Raw genomic sequence first — 16,587 nt, 5'->3', positions numbered from 1 at the left:
TTTCATTTATTAATTATGCTATGGATTAGGGATCAAAGTGGTAGAAATCTCGGTGTACTCGAAATAAATGGCTTTTGTGGTTACCTAAATCCTTGGAGTCCCCTGGAATGTAATTCCTTAGGCAAAAGCGGCTTCCCAGACTTCTTCCTACCTCCCCTTCATAATATCGTGGAGGGTGATTACTCAGCATTAAACCTGCATGATGCAATTATTTGGGCTTTTAACATTTAGTTACATGAAATATGGAATTACTCTTTTTGAACTGCCCTCCTAGCAATGGGCTTTGTAGGTTCTAGTGTTGAATCTCAAGCCCTCCCCCTTTCCTCTGGTGCCCCACCCTCACCTCCCTTTCTCTCCATTTAGATTCAAATTAAAATTAAGATATAGAGACGCTGGGACTCAAACAAATTCCAAGTAACTTGGAAGAAAGCAGTGAAGTGTAGTATTAGGCACGCAAGCTTTGTGGTCAGAAAGACCCAGATTTGAATCCTGCTCTGCCACTTGCTCCATAAATTATCTAACTTCTCTAAGCTCTGGTTTTTTTTATCTCTAAAACGGGGATAAAATCACTCACTTCAAGAAGGACTTCTGGGAGACTGATGAGATAAAACACTGAAAGATTGTGTCACAGAGTCCAGAGCTCAGTACCTCGGCAATGAGTGACCCAGAGTGATTTATTGTCCCTGCTCCTGCACATTTTCCAGATATGGGTCCAGTCCATAGCTTCTGCATCTTGTTCTAAGTGAGTAATTTAAAATGATACTTAAATCCTAGCTTAAACATCAAGCCCCGGGTTAGATTCCTCCCAAAGAAAATTAACCTCCTTAGGTGTACCTGTTAAGGAAGCACACACCCAATCAAAACTAGAGTTTCTCCACCAACTCTTCCCAGAATTTGGAGCTAGTTTAGGTTACAAAATTAAAGCACAGAGAAAAATACTGATGATTTTGAGTGCATTAAAATTTAAAACGTCTTTACTGAAAAGCCCGTCTAAGCAAAGGTTAACATCATGGCCTGGGTAAAAGAACTTCCAACATATATAACCAATTCTCCAAATTATATGAAGAGCTCATATAAATCAATAAGGGAAAACGATCTGATTCTTTAGAATGAATAAAGGATACAGGCAGGCCACAGATGTTCCACCTTAGAGTCATCAAGGAAATGCAAATTAGGTAAGATGCCACTGTACACCCATCAGATTAGCAAGAAGTTTATGTTTGACAGACCAAGTGTTGGGAGATTATGGGGAAGAGTTTACATATTGGTGAGAGAAGCACTAATTAATCTAGTCATTCTGGAGAGCTCGGCAACAGCACATTGAATTAAAATTAGAACTAGGCCCTACGAAGTCCTCTACTTCAGCATGAACCCTGCAGAAACTCTTACACAAGAGCCTACTCACTCACACCTGCCTAAGGGTAGTTACCAGAGCATAGTTTGTAATCTCACAAAACTGTTAAGCAACCTAATAACCATCAACATGGAAATAGAAAACTGTTGTGTGTCCGTACCACGGGGCGCTACACGGCAGGTGAAACACGTGAGCTACATGTACAGAATTGCATGGCTGAAATTCACATGCAAACCAGAGTAAGAAAAACGTGCTGCGGGGTATCGTGTGACATATGAAACTACTGATGTAAAACCCACCAACATTATTTCTAATACATCGTAGAACAACCTATATATGCAGCAAAGTATAAAAACCCAAACTGCGTAGACGCCAAAGTTCAACAATGACAGTGGTTGCTTGGGAGGAAAGATGGTGGACCAAGGAGAGGAACATCGGTTTTGTTTTGTTCATTGACGTATAGAGGAGACAGACAGTCATTATTATATTACATGGCAAGAATATGTGTATGATTGCTATATTATACCTTATTCTATATTTTTTAATTTTTAAAAGAGCTCGATTGTCAACAGACAGAACAACCAGCTATACCTGCCAGTAAAAATAGGTGGCTTGAATCTTACGAACCAAAACTGCCAGGGAGACTAGGAGACTGACACCCTGACTGCTAAACACCTTGGAAAACCCCAACACTTAAAAGATACAAATTTATATATATAAAGATAGATTACAGAGTGAGTATACGTAGCACTAAATGGTTGATGAGTTGGGGGAAAAAAAAAAGACTCATAAATGCTTTCTGTCCAAGGTAATTTATCAAAAAGAGTTCTAATTTACCCCCAAGTTCGCAGATGCACATGGTGTAAAGGGAGGTATAACTGGGGATGAATGGAAGGCAAACCTCCCTTTTGCACTGAGCTCACTTTTTCCTCCTAGGAACCTTCAAAACCTCATTTCCTCAAAAGACACTAGCAGCATCGCTGGCCCTGGTCTGGTGTGGAAACCTTGCCCCCTCTAGCCTGGGTGCGCTTGTGATTAAAGCAGCACTGATATGTGGGGCCCCAGCTCTGAATCCAAATTCTAGCTTGCCCCCTACAAGCTGTGTGACCTTCAGCACACCTCATTCCCTTCCCCTGAGCCACTGTTTCCTCATCTGTAAAATGGGACAACAATAAATGGCTAACTCGTCAGGGTGTTAAGGGGATTAAATCCAACAACTATGTAAATTGCTTTTAAAGGTGTCTGGCACTGTGAGGTGCTCAGGGAATGTCCAGTATTACCACAATCCTGTACTCACCTCTCCATTTCTCCATGCATCAGTTTCTTAATTAACGAAATGAGAGTTTTTGTACCACAAGACCTCTGAGTTCTCTAGGATTAAGTCTACAATGAAAATAAAATCAGGAACAAGAGAGCTAACAAAGCTCTGGAGTCTAATTTCCAGTCTTGTAGAGGCTCCAAGACAGAACATGGCAAAAAAAAAAGTTGCACAAGCCCTTTCCTCTGGCTTCTGTTCTGACCTCTGGTATCACACGCCTGCAACCATCAGGATCCTGACAACCCACACCCTTGCTCCACATCCAGCAGACTCTACTCTGCCAACTGAAAACTTTGGGCGGAAATTCACATAGGCATCCAGGCACCAGAACACTTAGTCAAGCCCAACTCTGTTGGCCTCTGCACGTGGTGCTGGCCACCCCTGGGGCCTCCACCTATCTCCTCAGCCAATGGCCTGCCCTCCTCTCCTTGACAAACGTCCTCTCTGCCCACTCACTTATTCCACAAAGACATCCAAACACAGTCTCGCTCGCCGTACGTCCTTCCAGCCTCTCAATGCATTATATTTTTCAAATCATGTTCTAACCATAAGATTGTTGGCATGAGAGCCACGCTGTGTCTCACATCAGCCTTGAACTCACAGAATAGTCAATCAGGAAGATAGCCATTATGGGTGTATGCACACACCAAAAATTCAATCAGATAAGTAAGTTGGTGGGCATTTAAAAAAAAAAATCCCTACTCTTTTGAATCAAAAGTTTAGATAATATTAAAGTTATCACCCTCTTTAGAAACATCTTGGTATATGTTTTTTATTTTAAAGCAGCCGCCCTGAGCATGAGCCCCGTGTGGTTGGTGCGCTAAGACACGCACTGCCTGGGAAACTAGTGGAGCTGATGCCTGAGGCCTCCGCACCATGCCGCTCGGCGAGATTCACTTCTTGGCGGGTTTTAACAGTGAGAAACGGAGGGATGTCTACATGCGTGTGCGCGCAGCACTCCCTGCCCGAGGTCCAGGGACTTTCCCCTAGGCAGAGAAATGTCTTGATATTTTTTTTAATCATGAATTTTTTTTTTAAAGACAGTATCTCACTCGGTCACCCAGGCTAGAGTGCAGTAACCCAATCATAGCTCATTATAACCTCGAACTCCTTGTCTCCAGCTATCCTCCCACCTTGGCCTCCCAAAATGCTGCTAAGATTACAGATCAGCTACAGATGTGAGCCACTGAACCCAGCATATCGTGCAGTTTTTAATACCAAGGTGAAACAAAAAGAAAAATGTAGATCTCAGTTTTGTAACTGTCAGAAATATGACTAAGCACACCATCAGCATTCATGGAAGTAGTGCAAAAAAGTGGGCTGAATCTGCACACCACACGCGGCCCATCGGCCATGTCTTCAAGACCGATCGGTTTTGGTCAACAGAGACACATCAGCTGTGGGAGGAGCAAAGTGGATAAATGGAGACTGCTGAGGTGAAGCCCAGCTCCTAAGCCCAAGTTCACTTCCTTGGGCACCTCCTCATTCATGGCTCCGATGAAAAATGTTCCTATTTCCCACCATTTCATTTGGAACAAGTTTTTAAATGCCAAGTTGAGATAAGACTTTTGTTCAGGACATCTTAACAGGGAGCTCAAGTTGTGACACTGTCCTCCCAAAAGGTTGATTGCCCGGAATAGAAGTAATACCTGTGACACCTCTACTCTCCCTAACTCTCTCCCTCCATCCCACTGGCAGGTGTTAATCCATCAGTATGTTCTCCCCCTGAAGCCCTGACATAAAAGGCCACAGAGTCTCTTTCCACACAAGGTTCCAAGCAGACGCCACCCTGCCTGTAGTCCAGGTGCAAACACTGCACTCAGCTTAAAGGCCTGGGAACAAACATTTCAGCCCCTTGGAGTTACAGTCTTTTCATAGTTTATGTATGTTTGACAGGGAAATGGATAAAAACCTTCATCAAATAGTGAAGTTGTAATAATAAGTCAAACAGCTATATGTTCTGTTTGTCACCAGTTATCCATGCTAAAAAAACAAAAGAATTCAAGTAATAATAATAAAACCATACAAGTGTTAATAAGGAGGGGAGGTTGAGACCGAGGTCGCAGTGATGCCCCCTTGGTTCTGTTACAATGTTATTTACGTTATTACATTATTAGGTCATTTTTCAAGTAAAAGGCAACATTTCATTCTATTTATTACCTGGGGGTGCTTCTGCTGTCGCCAGGAACAAAAATAAGCAATCCTTAGGGCAAAGACGAATATGTTAAGTAGGCGCCAAAAGAAAACTCTGAAAAACTAAAACTATGAAAACAGGAATTTCACAAAAATACTTAAGATTCATTTTCAAAATTCCCCATGACCACAAGAGCGAATCACGGAAACTCCTCTATTCATATAAACCTCTCTCTAAAAGTTTTTTGTGTAGTAAGGTTGTATATAATACATATCCCTCTTAAAAGTGACCCTGAGACTGGTACAAATCAACCCATTCTGACAGGAGGCTAGTGTGTTCTGGTCACACAAGTCTCTGATTACACAGAGGCAGAACAATCAGTTTATGCTAGCATTTTTAATTCAAATGAAAAAGCCAGTCTTTCTTTTTTATTATAAACCTCGGGCTTAGAAAACTCTATTAGTTAGAACTCCTTTGATTCATCGTGACAGAAAACCATCTCCAACTAGTTAAGATATTGGCTGCTTGATGGGCTGGCCTGGGGTTGGCGCAGGTTACTGAGACTTACAGGGTGTCACTGAGGCTTTCCTTCAGGCACTTTAATCTTCTACAAAAAAGAGTCCTCCTATGAGTTTGGTGGGGTGGGGTGGGGTGGAGAGAGGTTTGCGCACTATTAACAGAGTTCATGAGCCACAGATTGAAGCCCACTCTGCATGGCAAGGACTCACACATAGCACATGCCTGCCCTTGCCTAATCACATGTGTACCAGAACCACCTGGAGCAGAAGGCGCATCACCACAGTAAAGGGGTGGGGGTGGAGTAGGGTGCAATTATCAGAAAAACTATAGTACAGAGACAAATGTCAGCCTCACAGCACAACGGGGTTTCTAATGCCTGATTTTTCATGCTATGAGGTCGGCATGTAGGTGTTCATCTCAGTACCTGAAAACAAAGTCGGAATTCAAGAAAAGAGCCTAAGAAAGCCTATGCCAACCAAGTGCATTGTGGAAGTGGCTGGGAAGGGGGCTGAGGACAAGAAAAGAGGAAGATGCTTGGCTGGGTTCTAACAGTGGAAATGGCTTCTACTGGTCAGGCCTACTGGTCAGGCCTACTTATTCATTATTCAGCCTTTGACAACGTCTTGCCTTGGTCACTCTAATTCTGGCTTTCAGACATTCCTTCATTTATGGGGTTTGGCTGAAGGGGGCTGCTTCCTTTTTTCCAAAAAACAATTTTTTTCCCCTGAGTTCCAACTGAATCATCTCAAAGGTTTTACCAGGAGCCCTTCTGCCCAGCCACACTCCTGTCACTGAGAGGCTTTTATTAGATTTTACTTTCTACCTCCACCCATCAAGGTTGGCTTTTCCCCTGATTACGAAACGACTCGGGAAAAACACGTCTCTTAGAGTCTCAGATGTGTTCTTCACTTGTATCCAAATTTTAGGGGCCACGGGAAGAGTCAGAAGTAGGGCTCAGGCACAGGTCTTGATACCAGGGCCCCTCGTGCCACTTAGTCTCTGGGACCCACGGGCTGGCCCAGTCCCAAGGCTGTGCCGTGGACTCTCCTTCCTTCCCTAGCCCTCTGAAATGCCTGCTATTGCCCTCCCGCTGGCACCTGTGCAAGGCAGACAGCGTTCCTGTGAGAGAAAGGGAGCTTGTGCCCTTGGAGCAGGGCGGCGAGAGGCCATTGTGCACACGGTTGCCACATCTCATTCAAGCCTATTAAACAGCCTCGCTGATGTGCTTAACCGCCACCCAAGGACCCACCCACCGCACAGGCTCAGGCTGGAAAACAGACCCATCAAAATTCATCAGCAGCCTCCCATCATGGGTGGGACGCCATGGGACAGATGCACCCTGAGGGAGGACAGGGCTCAGACCCAGTACACTGGAAGCATCCGGGTCCCACCTGCAGTACAAATTGGCCACACCCTGCCAGGCGAGCCAGGGTTTGATGAACAGGGCTGGGGGCTCACTGCTCCTGCCGCCCTGGTGCTCTCTCCCCTCCACCAACACAAAGCTCGTAAGTGCAGCCTGGGCCTGGGCTGAAGCCCTTGAATCTCACTCAGCACGTCCCCACCTTTCACTCAGGTGACAAGTATCTGTTTAGAGCTCCTTTGGACCTCTTTCACAAGATAAAATTAATCCTCCCATTTTTAGTATTCATGTATTTGATACAACCTAAGGCTTTCAAAAAGGCCCTCTCAAGTATGGGGACGAACTCTAAAGGTCAGAGATGGACGATGGGGGGTTACAAAGGTGAGAAGCAAGGAGACCAGCGAGGACAATTCTGGCAATGGCAGAGGTGGTGAAAAGAAGCCAATGCCACACGTGCTACCTGCTGATGGGTCTCGAGCAGGGTGAGAGTGGGACACGGAGAAAAAGGGGAATCCAGAACCAAGTCCAAGTTCGGGGGCCTAAGCAACCAGAAAGTGCTGTTATCTTTACTGAGATCTTGAACACAGGGAGTGACAGGCCGGGGGCGGGAGGGGGAGATTAAACAGAGTTTGACTCTGCACCTGCTAACTTTCCCAACTATTCGGCATCCAGCTGGAGATTAAACCTGGCACTCAGGAGAAAGCCAACTCACTGGATTTTCACATCCTGATGTGTAAAATGGACAATAACAATACACTTTCCCAGCCAGCCCCTTACAGGGGGTTAGCTGAGTTGCCGAAGAATCCCCATACAATGATAACCGTATCATATTCTGACAATTATCCGGGTCTTTGCTTCAGCCCAGCATGTTCCTCTTTCCTTAGTTCCCAGTATACTCTAGGGGACAATTCTGAAATCCAGTTGTTTTCTCCTTCTGTAATAATTTATTAAAAGAGATAAAAATCTGACCTGCAAGTTATTAAAACAATCATGATAAAACTTTCATATCTCATACCCTACGACAACATTCTTGAAATATATGCATTTCCCATAATCAAAAGTCAAATCCGAGATTTCCAAATGAGTACCCTCCGGAAGAGTTCAGTAGCCCCATCCCAGGATACTAAGGAGCAATCAGTTTAAACCAAGATTAAGGAGAGATAGAAGCCCTCCACAGCCTGACTTTCTGGAGCTTTCGTGCAGCTGCCTTCCACATAAATGCTGCTGTGGCGATTAGACACGCTCCGCTATGAGCTGGAACGTTTAAGAGTGGATTATCAAGTTACTGGCAAACCACACACAACATCATAACCCCAAATCATGTTTCCCTAAAACACACTACCACGTCAGGTATAAAGGAGACACGAAGGTTCTGAACATGCCACACTCAGGTCCAAACTAAATCAACTCCAGTTAGTTGCTCACCAGAAATTGGTTTTCTGCTTAATTAACAAAGCACCATAACAGAAGGAGAAAAAGCCACGTGCAAAGAGATAAACCACGGGGCTCCTTGGCTTCAAGACACTTACAGTCTGGTTGGAGAAGCCAGCCCAATACACAGAGTTAATTGGCAAGCTGAGAAATGACAAGCTGGACAGGCTGGATGCCAATAGAACACTTTTGTTTTATTTACTGGAAAGATAAACATAGTCAAAACCCTGAGTTTAGCTCTAAGTAGATCCACGTTAATTTAAAACAGGCTCTCACGCTTGGTAAACAGAGCAGGTGCTGAAACAAAAACAACTCTCTAAAGTGGGTCCCAATCTCTCCCTGATTCTGAGAAGGTCCATAGCCGAGCTAGCTTTAAGAAGTCCTCTTCGAGGGAAGGGACCCAAGCACCCCATGTAGTTAAGATCCTGCTAAAGAAACTCATTTACTTTGTATAACCCAGTGCTTTCCCCCAAACCTATTTTAGGATAGAGCCCTTTTTTCCAGTAACCTTGTTAACACTCAGGGAAACAAATGTCAGGAAACGCTAACCCCAGGCTGCTAGACTTGCCCCCACCCCCACCCCAAGCACAACAGGATCCAGCATTGAGAAACAGTCAAGAGCTGATTTGAGGCCAACAGCCCTCCCCAGGTTCACTGTGGGCTGACCTTCAACACTGGAACCAATGGCATCTTGGACAAGTGGGTACATTTTCCCAGAAACATACTCCAGGGCCATATTTCCGACCAAGCTCATAGCTAGCACCAAATAAATACAGCAGAACCTCTGTCAGCTGGCCCTCCAAGGGACTGTAACAAACCGGTCAGCAAACAGAGGTGGTGAATGTTAGAAACTAGGCCTACTGCACTGACAGGTACATGTGGGTGTGTGTCTGGTCTGTGAAAATTACATTAACTTAAGGAGGTGGTCAGTGTAGGGAGGTGGTCAACTGTGGAGGTTCTACTGGACTGCCTTTGCCCAGTGGCAGGCCATTAAAGCAGAGATGAACAAAAGACTCTGTAGTTATCTGAAGTTATAAGGGTATACCCAAGACCTCTTGAAGTAGCCCTAAATATACAGAGTATGCCTGGGGGCTAGTGTGTGCCAAAAGCATATAAAATAATGCTATGAATCGTCTAATATGAACATGCAATTAGGTAAAATAGTGACACATCTGCTAACTTTAAAACCTAGTATCATTTAAGAAGTATTTCATTTGCCTATTTTGAAGGTGGATGGCTTGCGGGAGGCTGACTTGGGTCGGTCGGGTCCCCGATCTGGGCTAAGGTAGGGGCACATCTCTCCATGGAAGCATGAACTTCTTTCACTGCATTAAAAAATCATTCTCATCATGGTAAGTCTCTCACATGCTCCTAATAAGTTATAAAAGTTGAGCCCTTCCAGGAAAAAAATTTGTGGCCAAGAAACTTTTTAATGCTTTTGATATCTTTTACTTACCTTTTTTCCTAGGGATTGATCCCAAGAGAATACTAAAAGGGGTAGGGTGGAGGGGAGGGTAAAGATTCATGCACAAAGATGATCATCACAAGCTCATTCAAAATAGCAGAAACAAAAGAAGACGCTCTAAAGGCCCAACAACATGGCACTGATTCAGTAAACTGGAATATAATCATGTTATGGACTGTTACGTGGTCATTAAAAATCCTTAAGAATTTTAATGACATGGGGAACTACTTATTAACCACAGCAATTTTCATTTTAAATAAATACAAAGCTGGAAATATTGAGCACTATTATGACTCCGAGCGTGTTAAAAATAAATATAAATATTCCTATACAGGAAAAAGCGTGGAAGGAAATTCACCAAATAGTCACAACGTAATGTCCAAGTGGTGAGCTTATGGCCTACTTGCCAAATTGTCTACCATGAACATAAAGTTTCTGAATGAAGAAAGCCACGTGTAAAAATTAACTTCGCTAATTTTAGAGGCAGAATTTTTAAATCAAAAATCTGTACTTCTCATCCTTAACTAGTTTAAGATATCAATCATTGAAAATTTGAATTATAACTGAGGATAATTCCAAAGAGAAGACTGGCAGGGGGGGTGGGGAACCATAATTACCTTCAAATTTTTAAGACATTTAACAGTAAAACACAAGTCATAGAGTGAGTATCCCAAGGAAAGTGATTTCCACTCACTCTTAAAGAGCCCATAGTGTACCAAACAGAAACAGTCCACATCAGGACCTAGATTCCCCATCTCTGGACGTTTTCAAGAATAACACGGAAAACAGACAGGTACCAAACAATAAGAAACAGAAGAGTCTGTGAGATGCATGTAACACTAAGGTGTGAAATTTGGGGACCGTAATCTGAATGGGCTATGATCCTTTCCGATGGAACATATTCCCTCACCAAGGTGGTCAGCTGCCACACCATGAACTCCAGAACTCTTCACCATAGCACAGGGCAGAGTTTCTGGGAGAAGAAAAGGGAGCAAAGGCCTTTTCAGTGCAGACCCCATTATGGCCCTGGGTACACTTTGGGGTTTGCACCACTCACTCCCTTCAAAGCACAACTGACCTCACCTGCCACTTCCCCAACCCCCGCTCCCAAAGATAACCTGGTTCTTCCTTTTAGGTCCTCACAGCCCTCCTTATAAAAATAATATTTTCTGTATGTGCTCACAGACTTGTTTGATACCCCTGGACAAAGCAGACCCTCTCCTGAGGCCCTGTCTGTGAAATGGGCAGGTCCTGACTCTGACTCAGGGGCTGCTAGGGAACATAGACCAAGGAATGTGGGAAGTCGAGCTGAGTCACAGACAGATAAATAAAAACAAAGAAACTATACACGCAGCAAAGGAAGTAGAAGCAATCCACGGAGCTTTTAGAGAAGCTCCGGTACAGGTTCACACACCTCCAAATCCTGCAGCCCCCAAGGGCGTAATCTCTCCCCTCCTCTCCTGTGTCAATGTCAATGACGCCTCTGTATCAGCCACAACGCTCACCCAGAAATCAATCCCCAGCCAACCCTACGCATGTAAGCCCCACTGTCCAGAGAAGCCTGCAGGCCACCTCGAGCCATGCCTTCTGTGTCCAGCTGGGCCTGGGGGAGTTGGGGAGTCCCGGGGGCTCCCCATTGGCCACTCCTGGCACACCATACATATGTGCTTGGAGTCCCTTAGTTGTCCCTTTCCCAGCCACGTCTGCAGTGAGTAAGGGAAGGCGCACTCAGGAGCCAGGCTGCCCAGTTTCACAGCCTGAGCCCACAACTGGTCAAACAGTGAGCCTCCGTGGGCCTCAGTACGTAGGAATCATATGCCATCTGCAAGCTCCTAGGACAACGCCGGGCACACAGGAAGCATGACGGTCGTCTTTGCTATAATTATTATCATCAAGGACTGCACACTCTGTGTCTAGAGTGCCTTTCCCCCGACTCCCACAGAACATCTGCAGGTCAATGAATGAATCAATGATTTGATCACTGGCAAACACTGTCTCTCCAAAAACATAGCTCTTTACCCCACACCTGTTGCTCCTCTGATACGCCCCAGTGAGTGAGCCACTATAATCACAGACCTATCTCTCACTTTCTCTTCTCCCTGAACACCTAAAAGTTCTGCTGATGTGCCCTCCAAATCTGTCCACCATTCCCACTGCCAGCAGCCTAATGCAGGCCACCTATGGTAGGTAACAACCCAACCACGAGCCATCCTACCAAAGTTCCGCCTCTCTCAAAGCCCAGCTCTCTCTCCTTGGAGATCTTCACACCTATTTTTTCCTTCTGCCCGCTCCCCACCCCTTATCTCACACCGTTACCTGGTCAACTCCATCCTTCAAACCTCATTTTTAATGCCATTTCCTCATAGAAACATGGAGGACTATAATCCCTACCAATGTCTCAGTCAAGATCAGGTCTCCCTGGTCGCACTGTCATGGGCCCTGCACTCCTGATGGCACCTGCACACGGTTCTGCTGGTCCTCAGCATCTAGCAGCCTCCTGGCACACACCACATCCTGGTATACATGGGTGGGCAGAGGACCTACAACCCAGGTCAACTAACCCAGCAAAACACTGCACGTACTTAATGATAAAGAGGATGCGCACACATTTTTTATTTTTAATTAACTACGAGTGAGTGTTCTCAAACTCTTCAGAATCAAAAGCTAGGGCTTGTCATGCCCTCTGGGCCTGCTTGAAAGTACTCAGCGCAGACAGCAGAGACCCCCTCTGCAGTTCAGCCCACCCTGCATTATTCTGTAAGTTTTCTGCTCTCCGCCAGCGTTTAAAGCAATAACAACAAGAAAAAGTATACCACCAGTCTGGTGAGCTTTGTTCCTCAAGATTCAGTCTGCCTTCTTATCCCATACAACAAAACACACAAGACCAAGAAGCACTGGAAATCCACCCCAAGGTAAAATTCCACATCAACTTCAAAAGGAAACCCCAAGATAAAATTGTAGGAACTTTTGAAGCCTTTTGCCGTTTTGTAAGATACATACTATACCAAAATACCACCATTTTGGGTACAGATTCTTTTTTTTGCTGGGTACAAAGGAAGCTAAATGAAAGTCTTTGTATAGCAAAGACACTGGGGTGGGTATTCAGGGAGCAGCTCCTAACACTCCACAGCTTACCGGCCAAGACTGCCTCAGACATGAGCGCTCGGCGCAACTCAGCTGCTTGTCACTGGTTTTCTAAGAGGAAGAAAAGGAGCTAAGAATTAAAAATCTAAATTTCAAAACTCCAACAAGAAAGAAAAGAGCTCATTATATGAATAAAAAAATGGGGGTGGGGGTGGTAAAGGGATCTTGGAAGTTGGGGCTAGTGCACCTGAGTTGTTAAGAAGCCACTGAATTTGTAGGGAGAGAATAAGAGAGAGGGGGCAGGCAGAAAAAAAAAAAAAAGGAGAGACCACTTCTTTGCATAAATTCCCATTATTTGGCCAGTCACTCAAAATAGCATCCTTAGGGAATGATTTCCTACCTCTTCTGAACACAAATTAGGAGTTACTGCCTTATAACACACAAGATGCTGTAGCAGCTATAGGAACTAAAATGTTTGAGTTTGATTTCCTAATTTAAATACTATTTGATAAACTGGACTCTAGTCTACACATCAATTTTTTTCTAACATGGTAACCCACATTCTACATGATAAACAATCCAATCATATTAAAACCTCTGACGAAATGCTTTAAATTCCTGAATGAAGATTCTACCCCAAATGGGTATTAGAGAAAGTTGGGTTTTTTTTAAGCAAATATGACAGCATACCCCTAATGAACACTGAATACTTCTCTATTTTGAAAGTGTAACATTAGAAATCATTATGAAATAGCTTGGCACCAAAGTTACAACAAATCCAAATTTCAGAGAAATTAAGAAGCAATCCTTAGACAATTATTTAGAAACATGTGTGATGAAACACTGATGTGACAACCTTTTACTTAAAAGAATGAAAAACAAAGTGTGGGAAAGAGCCCCAAGTGTCTGGAGAAAAGCTGTCCTTCATCACAGAATCTGAACATGAACCAGACCCTCTGGCCAATGTCAAACTGCGCAAAGACCCAACTGATGTATCAGTCATCATCCAGAATGCACCATTTATAAATACAGACCATACTGTGCCTGCCAATGTATGGTCAGTTTGGGTTGACACACTGCCCTCTGTTCAGTGAAAAAGTAATCATTAACTTGTAGTCCCAAGGTGTATGGGTCCTCAATCCTAAAAACTGTAGGTGACCACATGGATGCAGAAGCCCACAGCCCCGTGTCTTCTACCCTACTTTCCCATCTCCCCCTCTTCTCACCCTTTGGTGTCAGGTGAAGACTGCAGAAAAGCACACTCACAGGGCTGACTCCCATAACCAAACAAAGCCACCCTTCACAAGCATTGAGCACTTCGCAAATGGGGTTTCCTTTTAGCCATACTTAGGGCTTTTCTCTTCGTTCAGCTCCCAGAACCCGCCTTCCTCCACCAGTCCATCACCTCTGGGCAGCGGCCATAACCACATCCCCAAGAGCACAGAAGAAAGCACAAAAGATGTATTAGAGGTGCCAGCTGTGGTCCCAGCGGACCAAGGTCTTCATCTCAAAGGTGGTGTGTGTGCTCAGAAGTGGTTGCTATGGTAAACATGCCTGTTATTACACAGCAGAGGAAAAAAGGAATCGAAGTCCCCCTGCTATTCCCCTCCCCAAAAATCCACACAGGCTCTGGAAAACATGTTGTGCCACCTCCCCCAGATCGTTAATTTCTACACAAGGAAATAAAGCACTTAAGACCCACCTTGAGGCAACTGTTCTTGTGGGATATGGGGGCGGGAGGGTCACTACCTCTTGTCCAAATGGACAGATTCTCACTCTTGGACAAGGGCAACACTCACTGCCACGGGACCCACTGACCCTGTCCTATAAGCCCCTTGTCCACTCTGAACTATTTCTGGGAGCCACACTTTCTCTCCACACTTGAAGACAGAAAACAATTCAAAGAGGTTGGAATGTCCTTTCTCTGCAGCTTTGGGGGAAAAAAAAAAAAAAATGTGGGAAATTCCCATCAAGCATTTCCAAAAGAAGAGAAATAAATTTCAAGACCAGCGGTTCTCAACGTGTGGGCCGTGACCCACAGGAACTATATTAAAGGGTTGCTGCATTCAGAAGGATTAGAACCACTGGCCTAGACCCGCACTGGGGCAATTCAGGGAGGCAGGAAAATGAACTGGGTTGGCTTCCTCGAGGGATCCTCTAGGTCTCTAAAACTTTCACACTTTTTAAAAACAATTTTGAATGTTGTTAAGATTCTTTTTTTAAGCATGCCATTCACTTTAGGAGAAACCTGCCTTAGAACCCCACACCAGTAACTTTTTTGCCCCTAGGCCACTGTCCCTAACAATGACCCAATTTATAGTAAGCAAAACAGAACCAGCCTGGAAAGTTACATTCACTTCCCGTGGGACAGAATATGCCACGAGGCCCCTGGATCCAGGCCTCACTCTGGCCACTGACTCAGTGTGTGACACCGGGCAATTCACTTAAGGCATCTCTGGGCCTCAGTTTCCTTTTCTGAGAACAGCCTGGGCCTAGATGAGCTAATGGCACTTGTGGCCCTGAAATCGTGACATTATAGGAGCATACATAATTATGAACATCCGTTTTATTGCAGGGTTGGAGGAAGCTTCTGGCAAATGCCAGCCTTCTTTCTACATACCTCATTTATACCATGAGAAGACATTTCCAAAAATGACTCAAAATGTCACTTTACAGAAATAAATTATTTTGTGATACATACAACAGAGGCACAACTCATTAAATAACATACACTCAATTACGGCAAGCTACAAAATAAGGAGGCAGTTAGCCCAGGACACAGCGCATCTTAAAAATTTTTCTACTACAAATGATTGTTAACTTTAAGAAATTATAATATAGAGGCAAAATATATTTTGTAATACTTAAATTAAAAAAGTAAATGGTTGTTTCATGCTTTGCACAATTCTACTTGTCACAGATTTATTATAAAAATGTCTTTCCTGAATTATTTCTAAAGTATGAAGTCCAACTCATGATATAAATAGATACAAGGAATATACTAATAAGGCTGAGCTATCTCCTCAAGAGGTTAATTTATAAATTCCATTTTCAGAGCCTGCAAAACCTTCAGAAAGTGCATTAAAAATATATGCAGACATACTCTTCATGTTGTAGACTTAGTATAAAAACAAATGTTTCCTTTATCAAACCTGTACGTATGCTTTCAAAGCCATAGCTATACTGATTAAATTTAATTTTGGCCTTTCTAAGTCCGTGACTATTCTGGGTTTATAATCAGCCAGCCCATGTAAAATTTTTCTAACATTGGCAGAGACATTACTTTACGACAACTATTAAGATAAATTGCGGGGGGGGGGATTGGAAATTTCCAAATCCTAAACTCCCCCCTTTTGAGGCTTCTAATTTCCTCCTCTCTATGTCACCTCCCGTAATTGTACTTTTGTAATTGTTTTGATACCACTACTAGTCTCCCCCAAACCAGGGATGACATCCTAGTAACTGCAGCCTGTGAGGTTAGACTCCATACATGAGGAACGGGGTAGAGGCAAAGTTCAGGAAACCTCCAGGTAGGTTCCAGTGGCTAAGATCCAATGGCAGAAAGCAAGCATTTTGGAATATTCCCCCCAAAAAAATATTTTTAAGAAAGAAAAACTGACAAACAAGGCCCACTATCATCAAGAGCATCTTCTTCATCACCCCCAGTAAAGGAAGCAATCGTCCTGGGGGATCACTTACGACAATGTGTGCCGGCGATGGGGACCGGGCATCCTTGAGGGCTTGTCTGCTCTGGAGGCTCCCTGCCTGGACATCCAGCAGTGGCCATTTCATCTGCAGGTACTGGAGGGAAGAAACAAAAACAAAAACAGAAAAGAGTGAATTCGGAAAGGTCATGCAAAACAGCTAGCCCAAGAAATAACTCTTACAAGGGTTAGAAACTGAAAACATTAGCAGCACGCAA

General features: G+C 44.1%; 1 protein-coding gene across 37 annotated transcripts in view; it reads right to left on the bottom strand.

Annotated features, from left to right (window-relative positions):
* TCF7L2 (transcription factor 7 like 2) overlaps positions 1–16,587 on the bottom strand; it is a 198,091-nt gene that overhangs the window by 102,291 nt on the left and 79,213 nt on the right. For all 37 annotated transcript variants that reach the window (XM_053583721.1, XM_053583711.1, XM_053583712.1 and 34 more), the window contains one exon: positions 16,365–16,466. In XM_053583721.1, the coding sequence (XP_053439696.1) occupies positions 16,365–16,466 (102 nt within the window). The remainder of the gene's footprint in view (positions 1–16,364; positions 16,467–16,587) is intronic.

The sequence above is a fragment of the Nycticebus coucang genome, chromosome 3 (genome assembly GCF_027406575.1).
Source record: "Nycticebus coucang isolate mNycCou1 chromosome 3, mNycCou1.pri, whole genome shotgun sequence".
Taxonomy (NCBI): Eukaryota; Metazoa; Chordata; class Mammalia; order Primates; family Lorisidae; genus Nycticebus; species Nycticebus coucang.
This window is presented reverse-complemented; position numbering and strand designations above follow the sequence as displayed.